The sequence below is a fragment of the Ambystoma mexicanum genome, chromosome 5p (genome assembly GCF_040938575.1).
Source record: "Ambystoma mexicanum isolate Mex_15411 chromosome 5p, UKY_AmexF1_1, whole genome shotgun sequence".
NCBI classification, from domain to species: domain Eukaryota; kingdom Metazoa; phylum Chordata; class Amphibia; order Caudata; family Ambystomatidae; genus Ambystoma; species Ambystoma mexicanum.
In genome coordinates, this window is record NC_090930.1 from 1,037,516,714 (window position 1) to 1,037,540,829 (window position 24,116).

Here is a 24,116-nt window from a genome sequence, read left to right on the forward strand (position 1 = left end):
CCGGTTATTGATTCTCAAGACCAGGAACCTGCCCTCATCACATGTATCCTTTCAAGTGGTCATTGACCTCTATCCTTTTGTGTACGATTTGTTGATACAGTGATTATCCATGACAATGTTTATACCAGCCAGTAAAGCCAATGGATTTCTTTCTAATTTATGTTGCAAAATATGCTATTTCGACCGGGGGATGGCTACGACTCCCTCGTTTCAGTCCCCGTATCGAAAATAAAACTTTTCCACTCCTGCTCCCAACCTCCTTTTTTTCTTTTCTCCCATGCCTCACTATCTTGGTTAGATCTTCCTTTTGCTTTTTCTCTTGATGGCCCTCTTTACTCCCCCTTTCATCTTACTCTCGCCTTTGCTTTCTGTCTTTTTCGGTTGTATTTGAGTCATGTTCACACTCTGATCTTCTTGTCTCTCGTTGTCCTGCTTCTCCTGTCTATCTTTTTCCTTCCCATCGCGTCTCCCTGTTTCTTCGCCCGTTCCCCGCTCTCATCCCGTTTTCTTTCTTATCTCATTGTACTCCTCGCGTGCCGCACCTCTTGCTCCCCTCCTATTCTTCTTTGGCCTCAACCCTCATGTCCCCCTTCTGCATTGTTTCTGCAGGCTTCCCGTGTCCCCTTCACCTCCCCTCCCCCCTTCCCCAGTCGGCTTCGGCCGTGCCAGGAAAGTGCTGCTTTGCACTGGGCAGCCTCTGGCACACTCTCGCGTGTGTCTGTGTTGCTGGACCTGTCTTGGGCGGGATTGATAAATGGGGTAATTGCGTGCGCGTGTGGGAGAGCCCAGGCAGCTTGAAAGGTCGGGTGGTGGCGCGGGCGGCTGCGCCTCCTGTCCAGATGACGGGTGGACGGAGCCCGGGTGGTCCACGGCCCCTCGCTGCTGATTCCTCGCAGAGACGCAAGGGGGTCCTGGAGGAGGAAGGTTTCTGAAAACCGATAGGTGGGCGAGCGTTGTTTGACTAATCAACCTTTTACGCAGAACTTAGAGGCGCTCCGTTTCCTCCTCTTAAAGGATTAGGCGGGGGGCGAGGGCGGGGGATGAGATGGTCACCAGGTGGGGCTGGCCGCAGTCTCACAAGCGCTCGGGGCACAGCCGGGAAAGGGGGAGCAGCCGTCTCACAGCCGTAAGAAGGCAGGGTGTCCGGCACAGACTTGGGAAGTGACTCCTCGCACTGGAGCAAGTAGGAGCGTCCGGCCCCCGGTGCCTGCAGAACCCGTCTCCTTAGCTGCCAGTGGAGGCAGCGTGGTCTTCAAGGCGCTGGGAGTTCCGTTCCCCGAGCAGGTTCGATGTCCCCTGCACTCAGCGGTTTTGGTGGTTATCGTCGAGCAACATTTGGACACAGAGTGTGGGTGGTGACAGCCGAGCATTGCGCTGCTCCGCGGGGCGCCCGCTTTTGGGGATCATAGGGTCGAGGACGGCTCCTTCCTCCAGATGACCGCGGAACCTCCTCACCAGCAGCTCCTGCCTCCCCGGGCCCCTGTCCGCCCCGCCAGCCCGGCTGGAGACCCTCAGACCGCGCTGATGAACCAGGACCCTGCCATGGACCCTTCGGCCTCCTCCAAGAGCAAGAAGCCCTCGGCCGGGCTGCGGCGCCCCGAGAAGCCGCCCTACTCCTACATCGCCCTGATCGTCATGGCCATCCAGAGCTCGCCCGCCAAGCGGCTGACCCTGAGCGAGATCTACCAGTTCCTGCAGGCGCGCTTCCCCTTCTTCCGGGGCTCCTACCAGGGCTGGAAGAACTCGGTGCGCCACAACCTCTCGCTCAACGAGTGCTTCATCAAGCTGCCCAAGGGCCTGGGCCGGCCCGGCAAGGGCCACTACTGGACCATCGACCCGGCCAGCGAGTTCATGTTCGAGGAGGGCTCCTTCCGCAGGAGGCCCCGCGGCTTCCGCAGGAAGTGCCAGGCCCTGAAGCCCATGTACCGCATGGTGAACGGCCTGGGCTTCGGCACGTTCGACTTTCAGGCGCCCCCCGCGCCGCTGGGGTGCCACTCGGGCGGCTACAACTTGGACATGCGGACCAACTCCATGGCCGTGGGCCTGGAGGGACTCAACGGGGGGCACCACATGTCGCCCAGCCCCGGCTCCACTTACATGGCCAGTTGCCCGGTGCCTTCCGGGGGGGACTACATGCAGGAGAGCAGCAGCAGCAGCCCCCTGCCCTCGTCGCCTGCCCTGGCCAGTGCCATGGAGTGCCACTCGCCCTACACCAGCCCCTCGGCGCACTGGACATCCGCGGGGGCGGGACCCTACATGAAGCAGCAGCCTCTGCAGAGCAGCAGCGCGGCCTCGGCGGGGATGCACTCGGGGGTGTCCCCCTACTCGCTGGACCAGGGCTACCTCCACCAGAGCAGCCGGGAGGAGCTCTCAGGTAAGGGCCGCACCACACAGACACACTGGCTTCCTGGCGCGGGGCCGCCTGCCACGCTAGGCCCGAACATGCCATACCTGTCCAACCGCCAATGCCTCCTCTCTTCTGCAAGCTAGGGCCTAGATGCGATTCAGAAAAGCGTCGTGCGCTGTCCAAGTCGAGTCCTCACCTTTTCCCTCTTCCCAAGCCGAGCCCTGGCTGTGGGCTGTACCTAATACTAAGGAGGACAGGGCCCCAAAGCCATCTGCTTTCCAGACTAGTCAGTTCGAATACCAGCGAAATGAAAGTCCCCACAATGATACTAGACTGTATGAAGTGACCTCGTGGGTGTTTATGTTGAAATCCCGAAAACTCATATGACCCTTGTTCATAGAGCGTTTTCCAATGGGGGGGTTTTCATTAAAAAACGCTTCCGCGAATTAGGCCCTCTATAGGGATCGGTTTACAGTGGGTTATGTCAGTGGGTTCGAACGCTTTGTGAATCGACACTCACTCTTAGGAATTATCTCCCGTGCTACTAGGGGGGGGGACAAGCTTCGCCACTTTTTGGGGAAACCCTTCTGTCCCCCAATCTCTCAGTCGCCCGCCCCATCTTTCAGCGTCACAATCCCTTACGAACTCCCTATACATTTGCATCGTCATACAGGCAGGATGGACGTTGCGGGTGTCCAGGGGTTCGCCGTGGCGCGGTGGGCACAGTGACGGCACACACGCCTTCTAACATAGCATAAAGTAACAGACGAGACGGGCCCGTTCGCCGGCTCTGTCGCAGCTCGGAGGACCGAGATTCTGAGCCCGCGGCCCGCATTCAAAAATACATTGTGTGAGCCTGGGCTTTAGCAATATCACGCGCAGGCCCCTGTTTTCCTTGGGTAATAATAGTGTTCCAATTAGACAGTGGGTCTGATGTACACGTTCGTTTTTCAATGGGGTTTTCCCATTTAAAACGCTTTTTTTTAGGTATGTGGCAGCAGAGCTCGGGCGCCGAGTACGCGGGAGCTCCGCCCCTCCCCCCCCACCCCCACCCACACACACACACAGGAAAGGCCACCTGCTACCAGGAAAGGCCACCTGCGTAGGAGTGCCTATACGTTCAATGGCACTTTTGGGGGGCGGGGGGCGCCCCCGGGAAAACCAGAAGTCGCCGCTGCCCCTGGTAGCACTGCCTTTCCCATGCAGGCCGCCTTCAGTACCGTCAAATCGAGTGCTCAGTTATTAGCTCAATTATTCCCCATAGTTATTGCCCATGTCCCAATAAATGCCCGGCTAGTCTGGATAGTCTGTTGATTCATGTAATCCGTTAAAGTAGTTTTTTTTTAAAAAAAATACAAAGCACTGTTTTGTGTACACGACTGCAGAGTGGTTCGAGCGCCAGAGAAAGTGGCAGAAAAGTCCGCGGCTTCGGAGCCTGGCCCTCAAAGAACCCTCCCCATCATCCCAAACCCAACCTCTCCCTGTCCCGATGAGGCCGCCGCTGGCCAGATCTCAATGGCCCCGTCACGCAGCATCTTTATAGCGCCTCGCTGATATGGTCGTAGACTCCAAGCGCTGTGCCGTTCTTGCTAGCCACTGTAAATCCGTCGTCCGGCCTTGTGTTGCCTGATGAAAGTTGGCATTTGTCTATATTTATTTATTTATTGGTCATTTGTATGGTGCCTATACGCAAGATTTTCCAGGCCTCCACAAGATAAAAGGAGGGGAGGGGGGCATAGGAGGAAGAACAACAGACACGGCCCTACTAGGCCTTGAATTGCATGGACGGCTGCAATAGCAGCGACGATGCACGTACAGACCACACGTTAGCCTAAAGGTCGCGTGTTCAGCGGGCTGGGGCCTGTGTGTTGTGTAGTAGAGGAAGGCTTGAACGGCACTCCCAGGAGAGAAATGATACAAATGGACCAGTGGAACGTCCCATTTCATTGGTCAAATTCAAAGGCAGAGTGTCAATTAACCTTGTATTCATTATAAAACAGGAGCGGAGTTGTCAAGGTGGCACAAACATAACTCTTTAACAAGGCCGTGGAGTGCAGAAAACACAGTCGGAAAGGGTGCTTTATTGCCCAAAAAGTTGGCATCGATGTCTGCCTCACAGCACCTGGGTTTTATGGTCGGCTCCGCCGAAGTTTGTCTAATAAAACATCTGTATATAGAAGTGTGAAACATGACCGAGATTCTAACACACGCACAATAAGTTTGCTCGGAGTGGACGGCTGCACAGCCCACACATTCCGCTGAAAGACACCGGTGTGTGCGGCTTTGCATCGATGCTGGGTGGGGGGGGGGGGTAAAGCCCCGAGGAGGCGAACGGCTAAAGCGCCTTGCGCCTGCGGCGGGCGGAATAACACAGGTTTACGCGTGGGCTAGTGAGATGCGAAAATAGCTCTTTTGCTCCCGGTGGGGGTCGCCGGGGTTATCCAAACAAAGACAGTCTGGGCCGGACCACACCGGGCGCACCCGAGGCGGCCTCTCGGCTCACACGGGCGGCGGCTGCGGCGCTTTCTGGGAACCTCGGCGGCTCGCACGGCCCAGCCAGGCCGGGCATCCTCCGCGCCCCCTCCCTCCCCGGAGGGACGGATCCTCGCGGGCCTAGGGGGGCACGGGAGAGGGCAGTGATGGGCAGGCAGCGAGTGTGGAGAACACCCCGAGTTCACCGCAGCACGGGGGCCTCCAAATTACAGTGACATCCACACTTTCTTATGCTGTGCCCCACTTGAGAACAAATATTGCCGCCCCCCAAAATGCAAGAAATGCTTATGTTTCATATTAAAAGCAGTCACCATACACCCCCCCCACACAGATATTCCAGGCCCCCGTGAGACGGGTCCGGCCCCGCGGTTTGAGGAGCACTGCGGCTTAGTGAGCCCCAAAAAGCGCTCCACCCAGAATAGTAATGGGGGAGCAGGTCACATGCCAGGGCAAAGGGGGCGTGGGGGGTTCAATACTGACATGAAAAGTAGAAATGGCCGACACTAAATGCGCATAGGAACTCAATGAGGACATGTTATCGCCAAACAGTCCGTTTTTTATATGTGAACGGAAGTGGATTGCATTGTTAATTCCATTTCATATTATATTATTTAGGTGAAACACCTTACAGACAACCCTTCTTTGCATTTACTTTTATTAGACAAAGGGGCATTTTGAAACCGAAAGCATGCATTAAGCTTCCACCGTTATCTCCATAACGGTGCATGCAGCCTTGGGGCCTGACGCTTTCCAATGGGACTGCTTCATTAGAAGGCGCCCTTGATCACTGCCTTGGATATGTTGCATGGCGTCCCCCTATTTCCCAGGTGCCTGAGCTCCACAGAGGATCAACCCCCTCAGCAGGGCCGGGGGCGCCGCCTCTGCCTTATTCTAGGTAATTCCCTGGAGTAAGGGGCGGGGCGCATCCATGTTCATCCATGCGAGGGTGGCTTCAGGCATGTTGTGCTCCGAAGTTTTTATACTGCCCAAATAACCAACGTAAGCAGTCTTAGCCCACCTAGGCTTGCCCGGGCAAGCAGCGTGACCCTGCGCCAGGTTTCTGGTAGTCATGGGAGTAGAGGAAAAGGAAAGGGGTGCCGAATAGAGGGGACCAGGGGAAGTCATCATCTAGGCGGGCTAATAGAGAGGGGTCATGTGTGCAGACGCTTGCCCACCTGCTGCTCAGATACGCATGGGATATGAAATGCACCGACATTTTAAAGAAGTGCTTGTGTGTAATGGGAGTTCACTTGAGGGCAGGTTCAATATAGAATTGTATAAATGCTAGAGTAGGGCTGCCTGATGGCTTTCGAGAGGTGTTTAAACAGAGACTAGTCCGATTCATGGAATATTTCCCCGGTTCAAAGTGACTTTGCACTGCCGACACAAACCTTGATTCGTGTGCAAAGTGCATTTGTGCCGTGCCAAGTCCGGGCAAAGTCATTTTGTACTGCAAGAATGACTATGCGCCGACTTTGCCCGGACTTGTCACGGCAAAAATACACTTTGCACATGAATCAGAGTTTGTGTCGGTAGTGCCAAGTCACTTTTCAGCAGTGCAAAGTCACTTTCAAACGGGCAAATATTCCATGAATCGGCCCCTAGAAGCGCAAGTGAACGCATAATCCATTATTTAGTCCAACGTCCCACCACGTGATCTGAAAATAAGGGGTTCTTTCCATTGTATTGCCACTTTTTCAATACCCCCAAAAAAGCATAACTCTTTTAAATACTAATTATGTAATTAGCTGTGCATCTGCAGACAGTGCAGGGGCAGAGGGCAATAATGGCTGTTATACGCCTTCTATCCAGGCATTCCAATGTGTCTTCCTTCCCTCTCACCTTTACCATCACCTGGCCTCGGGCGATACCTGCCATTAATGCCCTCCACATCCTTCTAGGCCCCCGTCTTTGGGGAGGGTATTAACAGATGTACTTGGGATACCCCGAGCATATCGCAAGCCCCTCACGCACCCAGAATTTTCACATACATGTACATTACAGCAAGCTCCACCTCTCATTGGCGCCTAGAAACACGTGTGTACAGGCACGTTATAAATGCCATATTATATATCATATCTAGCACCCTCTTACACTCCTTATCATGCGGCTCTCAGGATTGTACTTTAACCCATCTCTTTTGTCTTATATTACCCCATCTTCCGGCCGATGCGTCCTAAGCAGACCTAGCTCCTGCTGTCCATGAGCGCGACTTAAAGCACTTAAACTCGGGCAGGGTTTAGGCGCTTTGAGACTACTACAGTGCTAAGGTGGCGCTACATAAATAATAATAATAATAATGAAGGCCTCCGCCGTGGGCTATAACGCTGCAATTCCTTCTCCTAGCCGGCTAGTCGGTTGCCAGCAGAGCAGCTTAGGGGGGTGGATGTGGGGTGCTCGGGTGAGTTCTATGCAGTGTAACATCCCAGCCCGTATTGATCATTGTGCTGCAGCACTGCACTGCACTGCACCGGAAATGCAGTTTACTATCATCATTGGCGACCCATTTAGGGAATACAATCCTTGCTCCTAAGAACAGGCTGATCTCCTGCTCGGTTTAGAAGTCCACGTTAGATCCCGCTCGCAGCAGCAAGCGCCGAACTCACCGAGCTATCTTGCGGTAGTAAAGCGACGACGACATTAGAAACCTATTTTTCATATAGGACCAACATCTCGGAGCAAGCGAATTCGGAGTCCTTAAAACGCAGCACGGACACTCGAGACTTGTCACCTCCGGCGCTATTGAATGCGCTGGAAAAGACCTAACGGTATTTGGAGCGCGCTCTCGCGAGATTCGCCCCCGGCCATTGCCACCCCACACGGTAAGGGGTCGGGGTCATTGAACCCGTGCCGAGGTGAAGGAACAGGACAGCCTCCCTTGGGGGCCATGTTGCGGGGGAGGGGATGGGGGGGCAGGCGGGGGGCTGATTTATTGAAGGGCGGCCACTAACAGTTTACCGCCCTGTCCAGTCGCCCCTGCCCCGGGCTCTGCGCCCACGGTCGTTAATCACCAGAAGCGGTGACAGACACCCACCCTCGCGCCACCAGGAGCCGCGCGAGAGAAAAGCCTGTCTCGGAGGCTGCCTTGGCTGTAATAGTCGTTGACCAGCCTCCCAAAGCTCAACGTTTTGCAATAATGATAGACAGATCTATGGAGTGAGCAAAGTAAATAGATGGAGGGATTCAGAAAGCTAAACGATGCACAGCCAGAAAAAGGGATTTCACATACCTATTTTTAAAATGTAAAGTTAAAACTGAAATAATATAACAGCCTTTTTTAATTTAAACTATATCCGACGTTAAAGTGCCCACGAATCTGCCGGCGGGCCGCCGTGGGCATGCGTGAGCATAGGGCGTCTTCTCTTGGCATTAGTCATATGAAAGGGTCGCGGTGATTGGTGGGCTGGTCCGGAGTTGACCCTCAATAATGCCCGCTGCCTCTGGTCATTGCCTGGCAGTTTGGAGTCCCAAGACCTCGCACCGTCAGAAGTCTGAGGTACGAGGCCCCAGCGACCCATAAAACCCAAGCGCGCATGGCGGGCACGCGCTAACGATCTGCCTAAATAGTGCACGTCAAAAAGGGATGACCCGCCGCCGTGGGTGGGCACACACATTCGGCTGTGCATGTCCACACGCGTGTCTATGCCTGCCCGCCTTCCCCTGCTGTATTATCGGTGCAAGTATGCATATACAAACACTACACACAGTGCTAAATGCCGTATAAACAGAGCGCTTAATGCCGGACTACTCCTGCTTCTAAGTGCTATAATAATTGGTGGTATTATTACTCAAAACACTGATTCTCAAGCAACACGGAGAGGCGTGCAGCCTGCGCTCCCCGCGCCGCGTGGCGTGAGTCGGGCGCCCTCCAGTGTAATGGGCGCAGAGGGCGCTGTGACATCAGCGTAATAACCGGAAGTAGCAATAGGGGAAAGGGAGCTTTTCCTAATCCTGAAACCGGGTCCGAAAGAAGATTCTGGAATTCCCTAGCAGTGCCTGCGTATCTTCACTGGCATATTGTCAACCTCAAAAAAAGGAACCAAGAAGAAGTTATACCCACAAACGTTTAACTTTGAACCCCAATAAATGTGCACCAGCTGATCTATTGGTCTAGCCCCCTGCCCCGTCTCTCCCTCTCCCTCTCTCTCTGTCTATCTGTCAAGCTGTCTCTTTTCCTTTCTGTCTGTCTGTGTGTCCAGCGCACTCATGGTCCCGTCCCCAGGACGGTCCACTCCTAGGAGTACACTCTAGCCATGGTATATCAGTGGGCAGTAGCACAGCCCTCCCAGAGGAGTAGATGGAATAAGGTACCATACCAGGCAGGGTTCCACATGGAGGGGGCTGGGAGCTGGTTAGCTCGTGCTTCTAGCCTAGAAGAGCCTGGTTTGCTTGACAGCAACATCCCCCTGGGCAAGTGGTGCTGTGCATATGCACATTTAACACTCTGCATTTGGCACAATCTGTAAATAAACTTTAGGACGCATGCACACAACATTTAAAGGGCAGGGGTTAGCGAATAATGGACACTGATGTTTCCATCTTACGTGGAAGTCAGATTTGCGGAACGTTGAGTGCCAGGTCCTCGTTCCCCAGGGGTAGCTCCTGGTCACTGGTTAATGCTGGTTAATGCTGGATACCCAGGAGCTGCTTTTAGCTCCTGCTTATCCAACCTTAATTTCAGGTTTCGGCTTGGGTTGATAGCTCGGGGTTAACGCACTCGCCTTGGAAGCAAGACGATGCGGTTTGACCCCGGGTTCCGTGCTTAGGGACCTCTGGCTATTAAGCACCTTATAAATAACCAATTACAAAGCCCTGCCAGAAGTACATTTCAGATCCAATTGTAATTCACCTCGCATGGTGTGCCGTTATAAAGCACTGCATTGGTGACTCTCTGCTTTGAAGAATTAGTACGTGTTTATATATAGCGCCACATGTCACATGGCTCCCCACTTTTAAGCATTGTACTAGTAATACAGCGTAATGGTACTCGATTGGTCAACCTGGGATAGATGAAGGGCTGATGAGATTCGAGCGCGTGACTGCATTTCTCACGCAGACCTCAGACGAGGGTTTGACTCACTGAGCTTTCTTTCCCGCTTACGCTGCGCAGAGCTCCTCGGGGCTTGCAGTATGGTTATGTCAGGCGGGGGAACATTATATATCGGTGTTAATTATTGTGCCCACAGTTCATCAAGTAGGATACGCGTGATAAAATAATTCCATCGGCTCTAAGGCATTTCTCTGTGTCTCAACCCCTACTTCTGTCTGTCTATCGATCGATCTATCGTGCTCTACACCCGACTGCCAAAGCGCCGCTCTATCCGGGACAGCTGTAACATGCATGGCCAGCATCCAGAGAGAAAGACATATATGCACACATGTCTGTCTGTGTGCCTGCGCCCATTTACTTCGCCATCATCCTGTCCACCCCTCCTGCCCCCTAGATTGGAACCTAAGCCCAGGCGCAGCCCAGGGCATGGTGGCATTGCCCATCCGGAAAATGCCTCTTCTGCGTTTGGGGTTTGTAAAGGAAGCACCCGAGGCGCTGTCTCCCTGTTCAGTCCCCGGGACGTCGGCTCACTCAGGAACGTTCATTTTCCCCTCCGATTAGCAAATTCCGTGCAAAGTTTTACATATGACGCACACGGTTCAGTAGAGGATCACGTCCTTATCCGACCAATCACAAAACTCAAATGGTTCACACATTCAGGCTAACTTTAAATGGAACAGGCTGACAAATCGGGGCATAAATACAAGGGGCTCGATTCATGGAATATTTGCCAGGTACAAAGTGAATTTACACTGCTGACACGTGACTTTGCACTGCCGACACAAACCCTGATTCATGGACCTTGCAAAGTGTATTTTTGCGGTGCAAAGTCCGGGCAAAGTCCTTTTGTACTGCATAAATGACTATGCACTGACTTTGCCCGGACTTTGCACCGCAAAAATGCCATTTGCACAGTTGCATGAATCAGGGTTCGAGTTGGCAGTGCAAATTCACTTTTCAGCAGTGCAAATTCACTTTGAACAGGTCGAATATCCCATGAATCGGGGCCCAAGGTGTAGTGCGTTCACGCCTTGTTTTACCGGCCTCCCCCATTGTGATGCAGAGTGCTCGCAGTGGAGGCGAGACTTCCACCATGTATTCCTCCTTCTTCTTGTCAGCACGTGTCTTTGTACACCTGCATGACAGTTTCAACTAATGGGTGCCTATGAAATCTGCCTCCGTTTGGTACCTGGTCAACACCAGGCGGATTCCATAGGAATCCATTAGGAAATGGCGCGCGCGAAGTGTATTTGCAGGCAGCGAAGTGTATTTGCAGGCAGCGAAGCGTATTTGCAGACAGTGAAGTGTATTTGCAGGCAGCGAAGTGTATTTGCAGGCAGCGAAGCGTATTTGCAGACAGTGAAGTGTATTTGCAGGCAGCGAAGTGTATTTGCAGGCGCGAAGCGTATTTGCAGGCAGCGAAGCGTATTTGCAGACAGCATTTAATTTTATCACGAAACAGACAGGAAAGTGAAGAGAAAAGGCAAGTTCGCCTCTCTTTTAATCTTTCCTTCTTCCCTTTCACTCGTGAACTTTTACAGTTGCACACAGGGGACCCTGCTGCTTGTAATTGCTCAGGTTGCTGGTCCTCTGCGTGCAATTTAGATGTTTTATTAAATGGCCCTAATCATATGGAACGCATTTAAGTGATGGAGCCAGCCGGGCTTCCTCGCATGCACCAATTCCTTTTGCTGGATATGTAAAAAATGTATGTGTTCTGATCAGTTGGTGGTATGCGTGATACGGTATAATAACCTTTTTATTTATTCACGCGTTTGTTGTGTGCTTGGATCATTATAGCTGCACGTAAGTGACATTAGAAGCAACTAAGAGCTGAAGACAGGGGAGACAACAAAAAGAGATTGAGAGAGAGTGCAGTGAGTAAAACAATGGCAGCCACTTTGAGTAGATACATATCATGCATGTAAAACGACTAGCGGGTGTGCTCCAGAAGTACAGAGTATGATGGAGAGGAACGAGATACCCTAGGGGTATTGTGGGATGGAGAAACTGTGGTGTGTGATTTCAGGTGGTAAGTTGTGGGATAGCGAGCAGTGGTCAGGGCAAGATAGGGAGTGGGCAAGGCCGAAAAAGGGTGTTAACATCAGGGTTGGGATCTTTTGTCAGAATTGTTGTACAGAGGCACTGTGCTTGGTGTCTGGTGGGAGGTTGAAGGGACCCTGGGTAGGGTCAACACGATAGCAATGGCAAACAGACTTTTTTTTTCTCCAAAGGGTTCTGTAGCGATGGCGATGATTCTTCGGTTGAGGCTCTTGCAGTGAGTGTACCAAGGGCTAGTGTACTGGCAAGGGTCTTGCTTGTGCCCAAAATGCAAAAAAAGGATGGCTTTTTGAGCTCTTCAGAATGTGGTAGAAGGGAAGGATCACCGTTAACAGGGATCTGCAAACTGAGGCTCGCCAGATGGTTTGGACCGCTACTCCCATCATCCCTCATCACTGCCTATGCTGGTGCAGACTGATGGGGGGTGTAGTCCAAAACATCTGTAGAGCCAAAGGTTGGAGACACCTTCTACTTTAAGGAGATGGTGTTTGAGAGTCTCATTGTACTTTCAAAATGGGTGAAGGGAATAAGACAAGATTATTTGGTTTAAAGAATTGGGTGGGGAGATGATTGTGGGTGTGGAGATGGTTGTGGATGTCGAGATGGTTGTGGATGTCGAGATGGTTGTGGATGTGGCTATGGTTGTGGGTGTGGAGATGGCTGTGGGTGTGGAGATGGTTGTGGGTGTGGAGATGGTTGTGGATGTCGAGATGATTGTGGATGTCGAGATGGTTGGGGGTGTGGAGATGACTGTGGGTGTGGAGATGGTTGTGGGTAAGGAGATGGTTGTGGGTGTGGAAATGGTTGCGGGTGTGGAGATGGATGTGGGTGTGGAGATGGTTGTGGGTGTGGAGATGGAGATGGTTGTGGATGTCGAGATGGTTGTGGATGTGGAGATGGTTGTGGGTGTGGAGATGGTTGTGGGTGTGGAGATGGTTGTGGGTGTGGAGATGGTTGGGGGTGTGGAGATGGTTGTGGATGTCGAGATGGTTGGGGGTGTGGAGATGACTGTGGGTGGAGATGGTTGTGGGTGTGGAGATGGTTGTGGGTTTGGAGATGGTTGTGGATATGGAGATGACTTGTGGGTGTGGAGATGGTTGTGGGGGTGGAGATGACTGTGGTTGTGGAGCTGGTTGTGGGTGTGGAGAGGACTGTGGTTGTGGGTGTGGAGAGGACTGTTGGTGTGGAGATGGTTGGGGGTGTGGAGATGGTTGTGGATGTCGAGATGGTTGGGGGTGTGGAGATGACTGTGGGTGGAGATGGTTGTGGGTGTGGAGATGGTTGTGGGTGTGGAGATGGTTGTGGGTGTGGAGATGGTTGTGGGGGTGGAGATGACTGTGGTTGTGGAGCTGGTTGTGGGTGTGGAGAGGACTGTGGTTGTGGGTGTGGAGAGGACTGTTGGTGTGGAGATGGTTGGGGGTGTGGAGATGGTTGTGGATGTCGAGATGGTTGGGGGTGTGGAGATGACTGTGGGTGGAGATGGTTGTGGGTGTGGAGATGGTTGTGGGTGTGGAGATGGTTGTGGGTTTGGAGATGGTTGTGGATATGGAGATGACTGTGGGTGTGGAGATGACTGTGGGTGTGGAGATGGTTGTGGGTGTGGAGATGACTGTGGTTGTGGAGCCGGTTGTGGGTGTGGAGAGGACTGTTGGTGTGGAGATGGTTGTGGGTGTGGAGATGGTTGTGGGTTTGGAGATGGTTGTGGATATGGAGATGACTGTGGGTGTGGAGATGACTGTGGGTGTGGAGATGGTTGTGGGTGTGGAGATGACTGTGGTTGTGGAGCCGGTTGTGGGTGTGGAGAGGACTGTTGGTGTGGAGATGGTTGTGGGTGTGGAGATGGTTGTGGGTTTGGAGATGGTTGTGGATATGGAGATGACTGTGTGTGTGGAGATGACTGTGGGTGTGGAGATGGTTGTGGGTGTGGAGAGGACTGTTGGTGTGGAGAGGACTGTGGGTGTGGAGATGGTTGTGGGTGTGGAGATGACTGTGGTTGTGGGTGTGGAGAGGACTGTTGGTGTGGAGATGGTTGTGGGTGTGGAGGGCAGGGGTAAGTGATCAATGTCGTTTTTTGCCAGCTTTCCGGAAGTGTTCCTCCATCCCGGCATCTGGGGGATAGAATGGCAGGCAGTCTGCTTTCCATGCTTTGAGTGACAGAATGATGCAAATGACAAGAACATGTGGGCGTCACTGTGAAAGACTTGGTGGGGAAAGTGGAATGCAGAGATGATATCACCCATGGTGGCACAATAGAGGGAGGAGAGGTGGAGTCGAGGGTAGAAACATGGGGGACACCCACTGATAGTGGGGTGAGTGTTGTGCCAGTGGAGCAGGAAGGTCCAAGAGCGAGAATGCTCAGTTGGGTAGCCAGAGGACCAGGAGAGTGCCATTGCGGTGATGGGTATTGCTATATTTTGGGGGGCAAATGTCCAACAACTCATGCCAGCATTCACGTTTACTTTGTGGGTCCTGGGCACGGTGTTGTGCTGAGAATAAATGACATCACCGTGTATAAGTAATCCTAAAACAACATCGTTACCAGTGCGCCACACTTAAAATATACCCGGAGCAGCACACGTCCAGCTCGTGATTGCCTTACTGGACTAACATGACCTTGTATGAGTCATCTCTAAAACACGTCTGCCTGAAATAGACGCCGTGACGCGTGCAAAAAACCTGGAGTGCCACGCGGAGCGCAATTAGAAGGCTAGGATGAAAAAGTAGACCTTTTTCCAGAGCAGTGTTAACTCGTGCTGAGAGACTCCAGGCCTTATCAGGCCGAAGTAACATGTTGCCGTGGCGAGTCTATTCTCATACACAAGGGTTCAGACCACACAGGTGCAACAGAGAGAGGCATGTATACCACACACATCCGGGACAGCGGATGTCCTGCACCGCATGGAATTGCAAATACATAGCCAGCCGCACACTTGAGAACACTGCAGCCTCTTACCTTTATAAACCAGAACCGCCGTCTCCATTTCACTCGTTGTCGTTTCTTGTGCTCGTGTCGGGATATGGCCAAGAGGCAGAAACAGAAGAACAGTGAAACATGCTTAGTCAATTAGGCCGTATGTCCTGATTTACGAAGCGGGTTTCAGTGGGACTGGACCATTGTAAAACGCTTTTGTAAATCAGGCCCATGGGTTGACAGAGGACGGTACGTGGAAAACTGAAGTGGGGTGTACACCGTGCTTAATTTGTGGGGGTGTTTGTCAGGGCTTCACCCTGGCACTTATTTTTTAGATCTGGCACTTTTTGTCTGAGACTCAATTTAATGATGAAGTGGTGATAGTCAGTGCACCCATCAACCACAACGAGCAGGTGCAAACTGTAAGATAACCCCAAATGTGTTGACAATGTGGGGAGCGGCTATGGGCGGTGCCAGTGGTGTCCACGTGCAGTGTCACAGGAGTGCTATAAAATACTTGGGCCCTGGCACTTATTGCAAAGTAAGCACTGGGTGTACAGCCGGTGAATGGATGGATGGGAAGAGGGAGTGAGGCAGGGCACAATGAATGATGGGCGGATCCGTGCTCTACTATGCTAGGTGGTATTTGCGAAATGCAGAGTTCCTCATTCAAATGGCCTCTTGGTGCTGACGCCACCTCTATTTGGGAAGACAATGCTCTGCCCTGGATGTGCGTTCCCCGAGGAGCCCTTTAGTGTGGTGTGTCACTGTCTGCGTGCTCCCTCTGCTGTAGGGATTTGCAATCTTCCACAACACCCCAGTGTGATTGGATGGGTGAATGGATTGGTGGATGGATGTGCAACAAGGGAGGTGGTAAGGAGGGCACATTTAGGATGAGGAACTGATAAATGGGAGGAAGGACAGGTGAAGGATGAATGGGTTGGTGATGATTGGGGCTGGATGTATGAATGTGTGGGTTGACAGACTGGTGAAAAGAGGGATGCATACAAGGAAGTGTTCCAAGCACCCCATACCCTGTACGTCATTGGGCTTGCAAGTGAGACTTAACCAATCACATAGCAGCACACAGAGACACAATAACCGGGCACTTCCAACCTGTACCCATCAACACCACAGATCTCACACCCACCTCTTCCTCTCTCCCACTCACGCCACGCCCCCTTCTATTAAAGAGGCACGCCCAGCAGGGCTAACAAAAATTGCAGAAGGGCGCAATAGAAGACATTATTATTACTAGATGGAAACAAGAATCAGCTGAGAGTTTGGATTAAGTACTAAATTGGAGAAATGACAATTGTTGATTGCAACACTTCGCACTTTAATTAAATTGTTGATTTTAGGAATGAGTGCAATTTTTAAGAGTTGTATAGTGATTTGCTGTTTTATAACACCTTAACAGACTGTTGCTTTTTTTGATATATGTGTGTGAATCTATGAATGCATTAAACATTTAATACTAAACGTGATGCCCACCAGAATTCAAGCCTGGGACCTCTCAGCCGCATGCCCACGGCTGCGGTGAACGCATTCATGAACAGAGCTTTTTTTTTTTACTGGTCTCAACTTGCCCCCCCCCCCCTTTGGCCCTATTGCTTGTTCATAGCCCCCCTCGCCCCCGAGTCATCTTCTTCGTGTCTATGTTTTGCCTTATAATGTGTTCACTCCCTGGCCCCCTACAATGGGCGTAATTTTAGGAGGGAACAAGAGTGTTTGCCGCCCCCCAACTTTTTTGGCACACCATTTTGTCCCACTCATTCGGCAGGGGCCCCTTTCATGTAGATGTCATGTCCCCCGCCCCCCCAACATGTTCAGCAAAGTTACTCCACTGCCCCCTCCTGTCTTTCTTCGCTTGCAGATTCGAGCAGCGGGTTCTTGTCCCTGTGAGTTGAATTTCACTTCTGCCCCCCCGCCCACCTTAAGTGCTTTCGTCTCGATATCCCCACTGACCACCAAACCTGTCATTGTCTCCTGTTAACACCAACGCTTATCTCCTGGCCTCGACCAACCACGATCCTTTTGGGAACTCCTAAAGCAGTCCTCCAGATAAACCTCTTGTTAGTTCTTATCTTAACTTTCAACAGAACTTCAATTCCACGTGCGCACGCGCGTGTTTTGGTTTGCATGAGAGTAGCGGGAAGACAGTTGTGAACGACTTTCTTGCACGCGTTCTTGCTACCCCACCCCCCCCCCCCCACACACACTCTTCCTGCTCCGTCTTCCTTGATTGTGCCTCGAGTTATCAAGTTTTGAATGTGGTGCAAAACAATTCGGAAATAAAAATAAGTAAAAGAAAATAAATCAATATACCAAGGGAGGGGTCATTATTGCAGGATAATGACCCGCCACCAAGTAATGGCCTGAGGCAAGCCGAGAGCCGTAAATTGGGGAAGAATCATTATCCCAAGCGATAATGACCCTTCCTGAGGTTTATAAGACTGTTAGTATGTAGTGTTAGTAGCAATACATGCTTTGTAGTTTTGATGGTGAAGTAAAAACGTGTCTTTAATAGTTGCTCAAGTAAAAAGGCATAGCAAAAACAAAGAGGTGATGGCTGGAAGGTTTAGAATTAATCTTAACCACTGGCAATGCTCTGGGCACCCTCCAGACCACCGTTCTTCGCCTGCCAAGCCATTACAGAAGGGAAAAACCATATGCAAATCAGGCTTGGCCCCACCCCAAAAGGGGCAGTCCAGCCCGAACTGCTAGGCCACATCCCCTCTGCACGAGACCACAAGCATCCCCAAACATGTTTCGCCCTTGTTGGGGCTCATCAGTGAGGAGTAGCTTGGGTCTCTAGGCCCAGCAGGCACGGGACCCACGTCTGGGCATACCCGTCCCACTCGGGGTGACATAGCAAAAACAAAGAGGTGATGGCTGGAAGGTTTAGAATTAATCTTAACCACTGGCAATGCTCTGGGCACCCTCCAGACCACCGTTCTTCGCCTGCCAAGCCATTACAGAAGGGAAAAACCATATGCAAATCAGGCTTGGCCCCACCCCAAAAGGGGCAGTCCAGCCCGAACTGCTAGGCCACATCCCCTCTGCACGAGACCACAAGCATCCCCAAACATGTTTCGCCCTTGTTGGGGCTCATCAGTGAGGAGTAGCTTGGGTCTCTAGGCCCAGCAGGCACGGGACCCACGTCTGGGCATACCCGTCCCACTCGGGGTGACATAGCAAAAACAAAGAGGTGATGGCTGGAAGGTTTAGAATTAATCTTAACCACTGGCAATGCTCTGGGCACCCTCCAGACCACCGTTCTTCGCCTGCCAAGCCATTACAGAAGGGAAAAACCATATGCAAATCAGGCTTGGCCCCACCCCAAAAGGGGCAGTCCAGCCCGAACTGCTAGGCCACATCCCCTCTGCACGAGACCACAAGCATCCCCAAACATGTTTCGCCCTTGTTGGGGCTCATCAGTGAGGAGTAGCTTGGGTCTCTAGGCCCAGCAGGCACGGGACCCACGTCTGGGCATACCCGTCCCACTCGGGGTGACATAGCAAAAACAAAGAGGTGATGGCTGGAAGGTTTAGAATTAATCTTAACCACTGGCAATGCTCTGGGCACCCTCCAGACCACCGTTCTTCGCCTGCCAAGCCATTACAGAAGGGAAAAACCATATGCAAATCAGGCTTGGCCCCACCCCAAAAGGGGCAGTCCAGCCCGAACTGCTAGGCCACATCCCCTCTGCACGAGACCACAAGCATCCCCAAACATGTTTCGCCCTTGTTGGGGCTCATCAGTGAGGAGTAGCTTGGGTCTCTAGGCCCAGCAGGCACGGGACCCACGTCTGGGCATACCCGTCCCACTCGGGGTGACATAGCAAAAACAAAGAGGTGATGGCTGGAAGGTTTAGAATTAATCTTAACCACTGGCAATGCTCTGGGCACCCTCCAGACCACCGTTCTTCGCCTGCCAAGCCATTACAGAAGGGAAAAACCATATGCAAATCAGGCTTGGCCCCACCCCAAAAGGGGCAGTCCAGCCCGAACTGCTAGGCCACATCCCCTCTGCACGAGACCACAAGCATCCCCAAACATGTTTCGCCCTTGTTGGGGCTCATCAGTGAGGAGTAGCTTGGGTCTCTAGGCCCAGCAGGCACGGGACCCACGTCTGGGCATACCCGTCCCACTCGGGGTGACATAGCAAAAACAAAGAGGTGATGGCTGGAAGGTTTAGAATTAATCTTAACCACTGGCAATGCTCTGGGCACCCTCCAAGTAAAAAGGCAAGCCGTGTTGGTAGTGCAGTGAGTGGGACATGAACATGCATTAGGTGTGATGTAAAAATAAACGATTTATCTGTAAGTCAATGCATATTCCCATAGTTTAGTTTTAGCTTTCTCTCTGGTGTGTTAAATAGGATGTTGCAGTGAAAAAATAAATCCACCCTCCTGCGCCCCCGAGAGGAAGTGTTTTGTTGAAAGAAATTTACCTGGAAATTGCATTTTGGTTTCCTGGCTGCTTTTCGGAATGGAGTCAATACCAGAAGTTATTGACTGTGTTCTGATTGTTTGTGATAAGGTCAATAACGATATCCATTTGCTAATACAATCTTGTGTTTCCTATGGATGGGTTGTCAATATGTTGACTTGTAAAACCCACTCAGGAAGTATGCATTACCAGTGAAAGTGCTGCTAATCTCCATTACAGCCTTGTATTAATGCATGGTTTGGAATGCTCGTTCATTGTCAGTAGCCTGAAAGTGTGGCTGGATCACACTCTCTGGTCAGTCAAAAAGGTCAGACCTATAATTCCACTTTTCCAGTTAATGGTTTCAGTAACAATAATATTAATAACAATGATGACATTAATAACAGTGTGTGTTCATATTTAGGGCTTGGTGCAAGAGTTCTGCCACTTCTAAGTGTTTCAATAACAGGTTTTGAATTTGGTAGTAAAGAAGGCAATCACATACCATTAGTGGGCACTGCTATAATACAATGTAAAATACATTTCAAATTCAAGGACAAACACAAACCTCTACTTCGAGATAAAGGTATCAAATACAATCTATCGGCAGTGCATCAATTCACATGTGCACCACATTAACAACATTTGTGAAGACGACATGTCACTAACAACAAAGGCGTCTTCCTGCTGATACCAAACCCGCATTGGAGCTAATTTTCGAGTTCCATGTAACTTAGGTGGTACAGGTCTGTTACATTTACAGTTTTGCGTAGACAGACCCCCTCTGCACAATTGTCTACTTTTTCATGTCAGAGTGCAAAAGTGGAGTGTAAAAAGGTGTCATACTTGCTTGTACGTCACCCTTTTTCACTCCGCCACGTAAAGTGAGCAAACACCTCCTGCCATTTACGCAAGGCATCCAGCCTTTACAATGTATTCCTGTGGAATCCGCCTGCTTTTTGCTGGTGTAAAATGCAGACGGATTCCATAGGAATTCACAGCATTCTCTGTTAGCATGTAAAATACATGCCGTGCAAATGCTGCTGGAGTATTTGCATTTCAGAGAAGAAGGGAACGGCAGAATTGTTATGTACAATCCCCGCATAATGTATAAAAATTAGATGAAACCTGAATTGAATGCAAAAAATCTTACTTAGGACTTTTAAACGAATATGGGTGTCATTGTGAAATTCCAACATGTTTCTCTCACACCCTCAGTTCTAGATATTCATCAGGGGCCTATTTAGAACACCACGTATTTGGGTTACAAGTAGTCCCGTCCTCAATGCAGCATATTCTTTCCAGTAATTTTAATCTCTTCTTGATGCCTCTGTATTTTTTTTAATGTATATGTAGTGGTGCACAAAATAGCCATATGGTGTATGGTCATCGATGGAAATTATACAAAGCAGTTTGTGGCACAGCCTGATATAGATTCATATGTAATTTCCAATGTACAGCTCAATATATGTTTGCATCTTTTAACTGATTGCTGTTTGCTAGCCGAAGCCTGAATTGTCCCTCTTTTTCTTGTCTCCTACAGTGGGCTTGCCCCGTTACCAGCACCACTCTTCGCCAGTCTGTGATAGAAAAGATTTTGTCCTGAACTTTAATGGAATCTCATCTTACCATCCGTCAGCCAGCGGGTCATACTACCACCACCATCACCACCACCAAAACCTGTGCCAGGACATCAAGCCCTGCGTCATGTGAGCGCAGCCCTGACAATGATAATAATATAGACAGAAGAATGCCCACCTTCTGCAGAGGGCACAAGCAGTACCGGTATCTGCCAGCGCCTATAGGGATAGCACTGTCCATAGGTCCAACTCCTGCAGCATTGACCTGGGTGCCTCATCCACCCTTTTGAGAAAGATGCCATGTGGTAAACAGTTAACATGTTGATAAACTGACCCTCGCAGGAGGAGACTTGGCAATTCCACTGCTGAAGTTGGTGGACAATGCTTTATGGCAACTTTGGATCCAGGAGAGACAAGTTCCAATCCACGCGCTCCATAGAACCAAATTGTGTGATCTTGAACAAGTCACATTGCCTACTGTACCTCAGTGCCCTTACCTGGCAAAATCGAGAGCTTTCAGAACCAGGCCTGCCATATTTAACTATTCTCTGTCTCTGTCTCTGTCTCTGTCTCTGTTTCTCTCTCTCTCTCTCTCTCTCTGTCTCTCTCTCTCTCTCTCGCTCTCTCTCTTTCTCTATATATGGAAAACCTAAACAGCTGTTTTGATGGGAAGTGCCTATCAATTTGACTATTTCAGTTTGCAGTGCTGTGCTATACAAGTCTCCTCGCTCACATTAAAGTAGTGTGACTCTCCCTGTCCGCAGGAGGTCTGTGCAGGGGCATCTCGGAGTGTTTTTTTTTGTTTGAATAAGATATTTTTTATGGTCAAAATCAAGATGAAATCAAGAACCACCAGAAAGTAAGGTTTTCTCTTATATATTGACTCTTAACGTACTCATCTTTTGATCAGAACATGTTTTTGGGCCGCCCCAGTGAATGTTTTTGACACTCTTTCGCCAGGACATGTTAAGCAAAGTTCAGTGCCAGTTGTGTGCCCTTGAAACATTTTCCCACAGGTCTTGCTCTTTGTAATTAAATATTTTATTTGAAGCTCGTGTATATTCGCACACTATGCTTTGCTTACTGTAGAAGGAGAATATATTTGCACTTCTGTATACCTATCGTTTTGTCAAAAGGATATTGATGGGAAATGTTTTTCAATAAAAGTCCATAGTGTGAACACTCTTGGAATTCGTTCTCTGCTTTAGAGTCAAAAGACATACGGAGGAGCCAGTGCTCAAGTCGAGGGTACACGCAGGTGGACGGAGTCCCCCCACTTTTTCTTTTAGAGGGCACCTTCATATGCTAAATTCTGGTGACGCCCCATTCAATTGGTATGGTAATGAGTCTCCCTACTTTACAAGGACTGAGGGTGAGGCGGATTCATACGATTGGAGTTCCACCTCTTCTAGAAGGTGCCTCATAAGCACGCACTCGAAGACCCCAAAACACGCACCTTGTCCCTAAGCTCTTCAGAAAGACATTCAGAGCTGCTGTAAATGAGAAGGGCTGGCTTCCCTCTCGGAGCAGTGTACACTATTGAAATACTGCACAGCGTGCTCTCTCGCGCGCTCTCTAGCAGGCAGGAAGCCATCTTGGAACCAGCGATGCCTGGTTTCGAGGCTACCCCATATCTTGGGTTGAAAGCCTTCAGGAGAACCCCAGGCTGATAGTTTAGCCTCATGTAAATTAGACAAACATTGGCAGGTAAAGAGATAAAGGGCTGGATTCACAGAAGCGTTTTATAATGGCGCAATCCCAATGAAAAACGCTCTGACCGAGTACACCAGTGCAGTAAAAATAAAAGAGATAACTGTGCGGTAATTCCGTTACAGCACCGCCATACTACAGGATCGGTGGTGAGGTGGAGGATTTTCCTCCAGCAAAAAATTGGTGGAAAATCTGCCACCCTCCCACAAAAAAAATCTCCCAAATTAACCCCAGCGAAATTCCGCCAAAATCCTCATGGAGTTTATGGACTCCAAAAAATGGGGACAAACACCACCACTTGTATTCCAGTGGTAACTCCACCAGACCAAGTGGCGGTAACAGTAAATCACTTAATGAGGGCCCTGGAGACATGGATGGATGCATTTAGATAGACTGGTCAAGCGAGAAAGAGGGAGAAAGGCAGAGCTTAACTCACCAACAGAATAAAGGTGCACATGATTTCCACTGGAATTTCAATATTTGTACATTCTTCTCATACATATTCATTGTGAAATTCCTGAAAAAAAGGAAGATTTCCCATTTGAAGGGTTGATGAGAACAGCGGAAAATCGATAGAGGGAAGGACAGGCACATATAGACGAAGCTAGACAGACAGACGGGGGCTGGGCAGAGTGCTGGGGAGGCAGGCGGCCAGGCGGTGCGGATGGCAATGCATTGTTATTCAAATGAATCTACCATTTGGTTAAAAACGCATGATGGGAAGTGATTACAAAATGCAAAGTACTAACAGCAAGTAAAACAATCAGAGATCATCTTGCGTTTTGCACATTCAACCTTGCTTCACAAAGTTCATTCATTGGTAACAAGCCTCTTTGGTAATATAATGGAAGCATTTAAAAGAGACATACTGCCCAAAGGTATGAAATTAAACGTTAGTGCTAAAACAATTGTTGCTTGTTTCCTTCAAAAATCCTTTTCAGTGAGTCAGTCAATTATGCTTTATTTCGATCCAAGAATCATAAAAGCAACAACATAAATACATTTAAGAATCTTACCCACCAATAGAAAGAAACACCTTGGTGCATCTTCATAAAGAATTACATAACACATGACATTTTAATAAAATCCTTTTCATGCAGAGAGGATAATGTCCATTGGCCTATGGACATTCCATGATGGTTCCCCCTTCTTAGCCATGCCTTTTTTTAAATAACCAGTAACCGCTAGTACTCAAGAACAGTGTATATATATTATATGAATATAAATAAATAAACAGTGTCTTACGGAAGCAGAGGGCTTCGGCTAAAAGGGATATCCTATTCTGCTTAAGAGATCAACCATCTTATTCTCAAGTCGTTAAAGTGAGGACAAAGAAAAAGGAAGTGGTATTCGTCCTTCGTACAATCGCCACATATTGGACATGACTTCGGGGAGGAATGAGTACCCTGTTTATGTGCAAGGCTCTGGTTATGAACAAAAAAGGAAGATGCTGCTACATATCACTGGAAAGAGATCCAACTAGCTTTTGAATGAAAATAATCCAGTATTCGCCAGGAAACTCCTTACTCAA

General features: G+C 50.1%; 1 protein-coding gene across 1 annotated transcript; it reads left to right on the forward strand.

Annotated features, from left to right (window-relative positions):
- Window positions 1-968: 968 nt before the first annotated feature.
- FOXF2 (forkhead box F2) lies at window positions 969-22,055 on the forward strand. Its single transcript, XM_069613522.1, has 2 exons — window positions 969-2,374; window positions 20,839-22,055. The coding sequence occupies exons 1-2, from the start codon at window positions 1,435-1,437 to the stop codon at window positions 21,006-21,008; spliced, it is 1,110 nt and encodes a 369-aa protein (XP_069469623.1). The 5' UTR covers window positions 969-1,434; the 3' UTR covers window positions 21,009-22,055.
- Window positions 22,056-24,116: the final 2,061 nt, after the last annotated feature.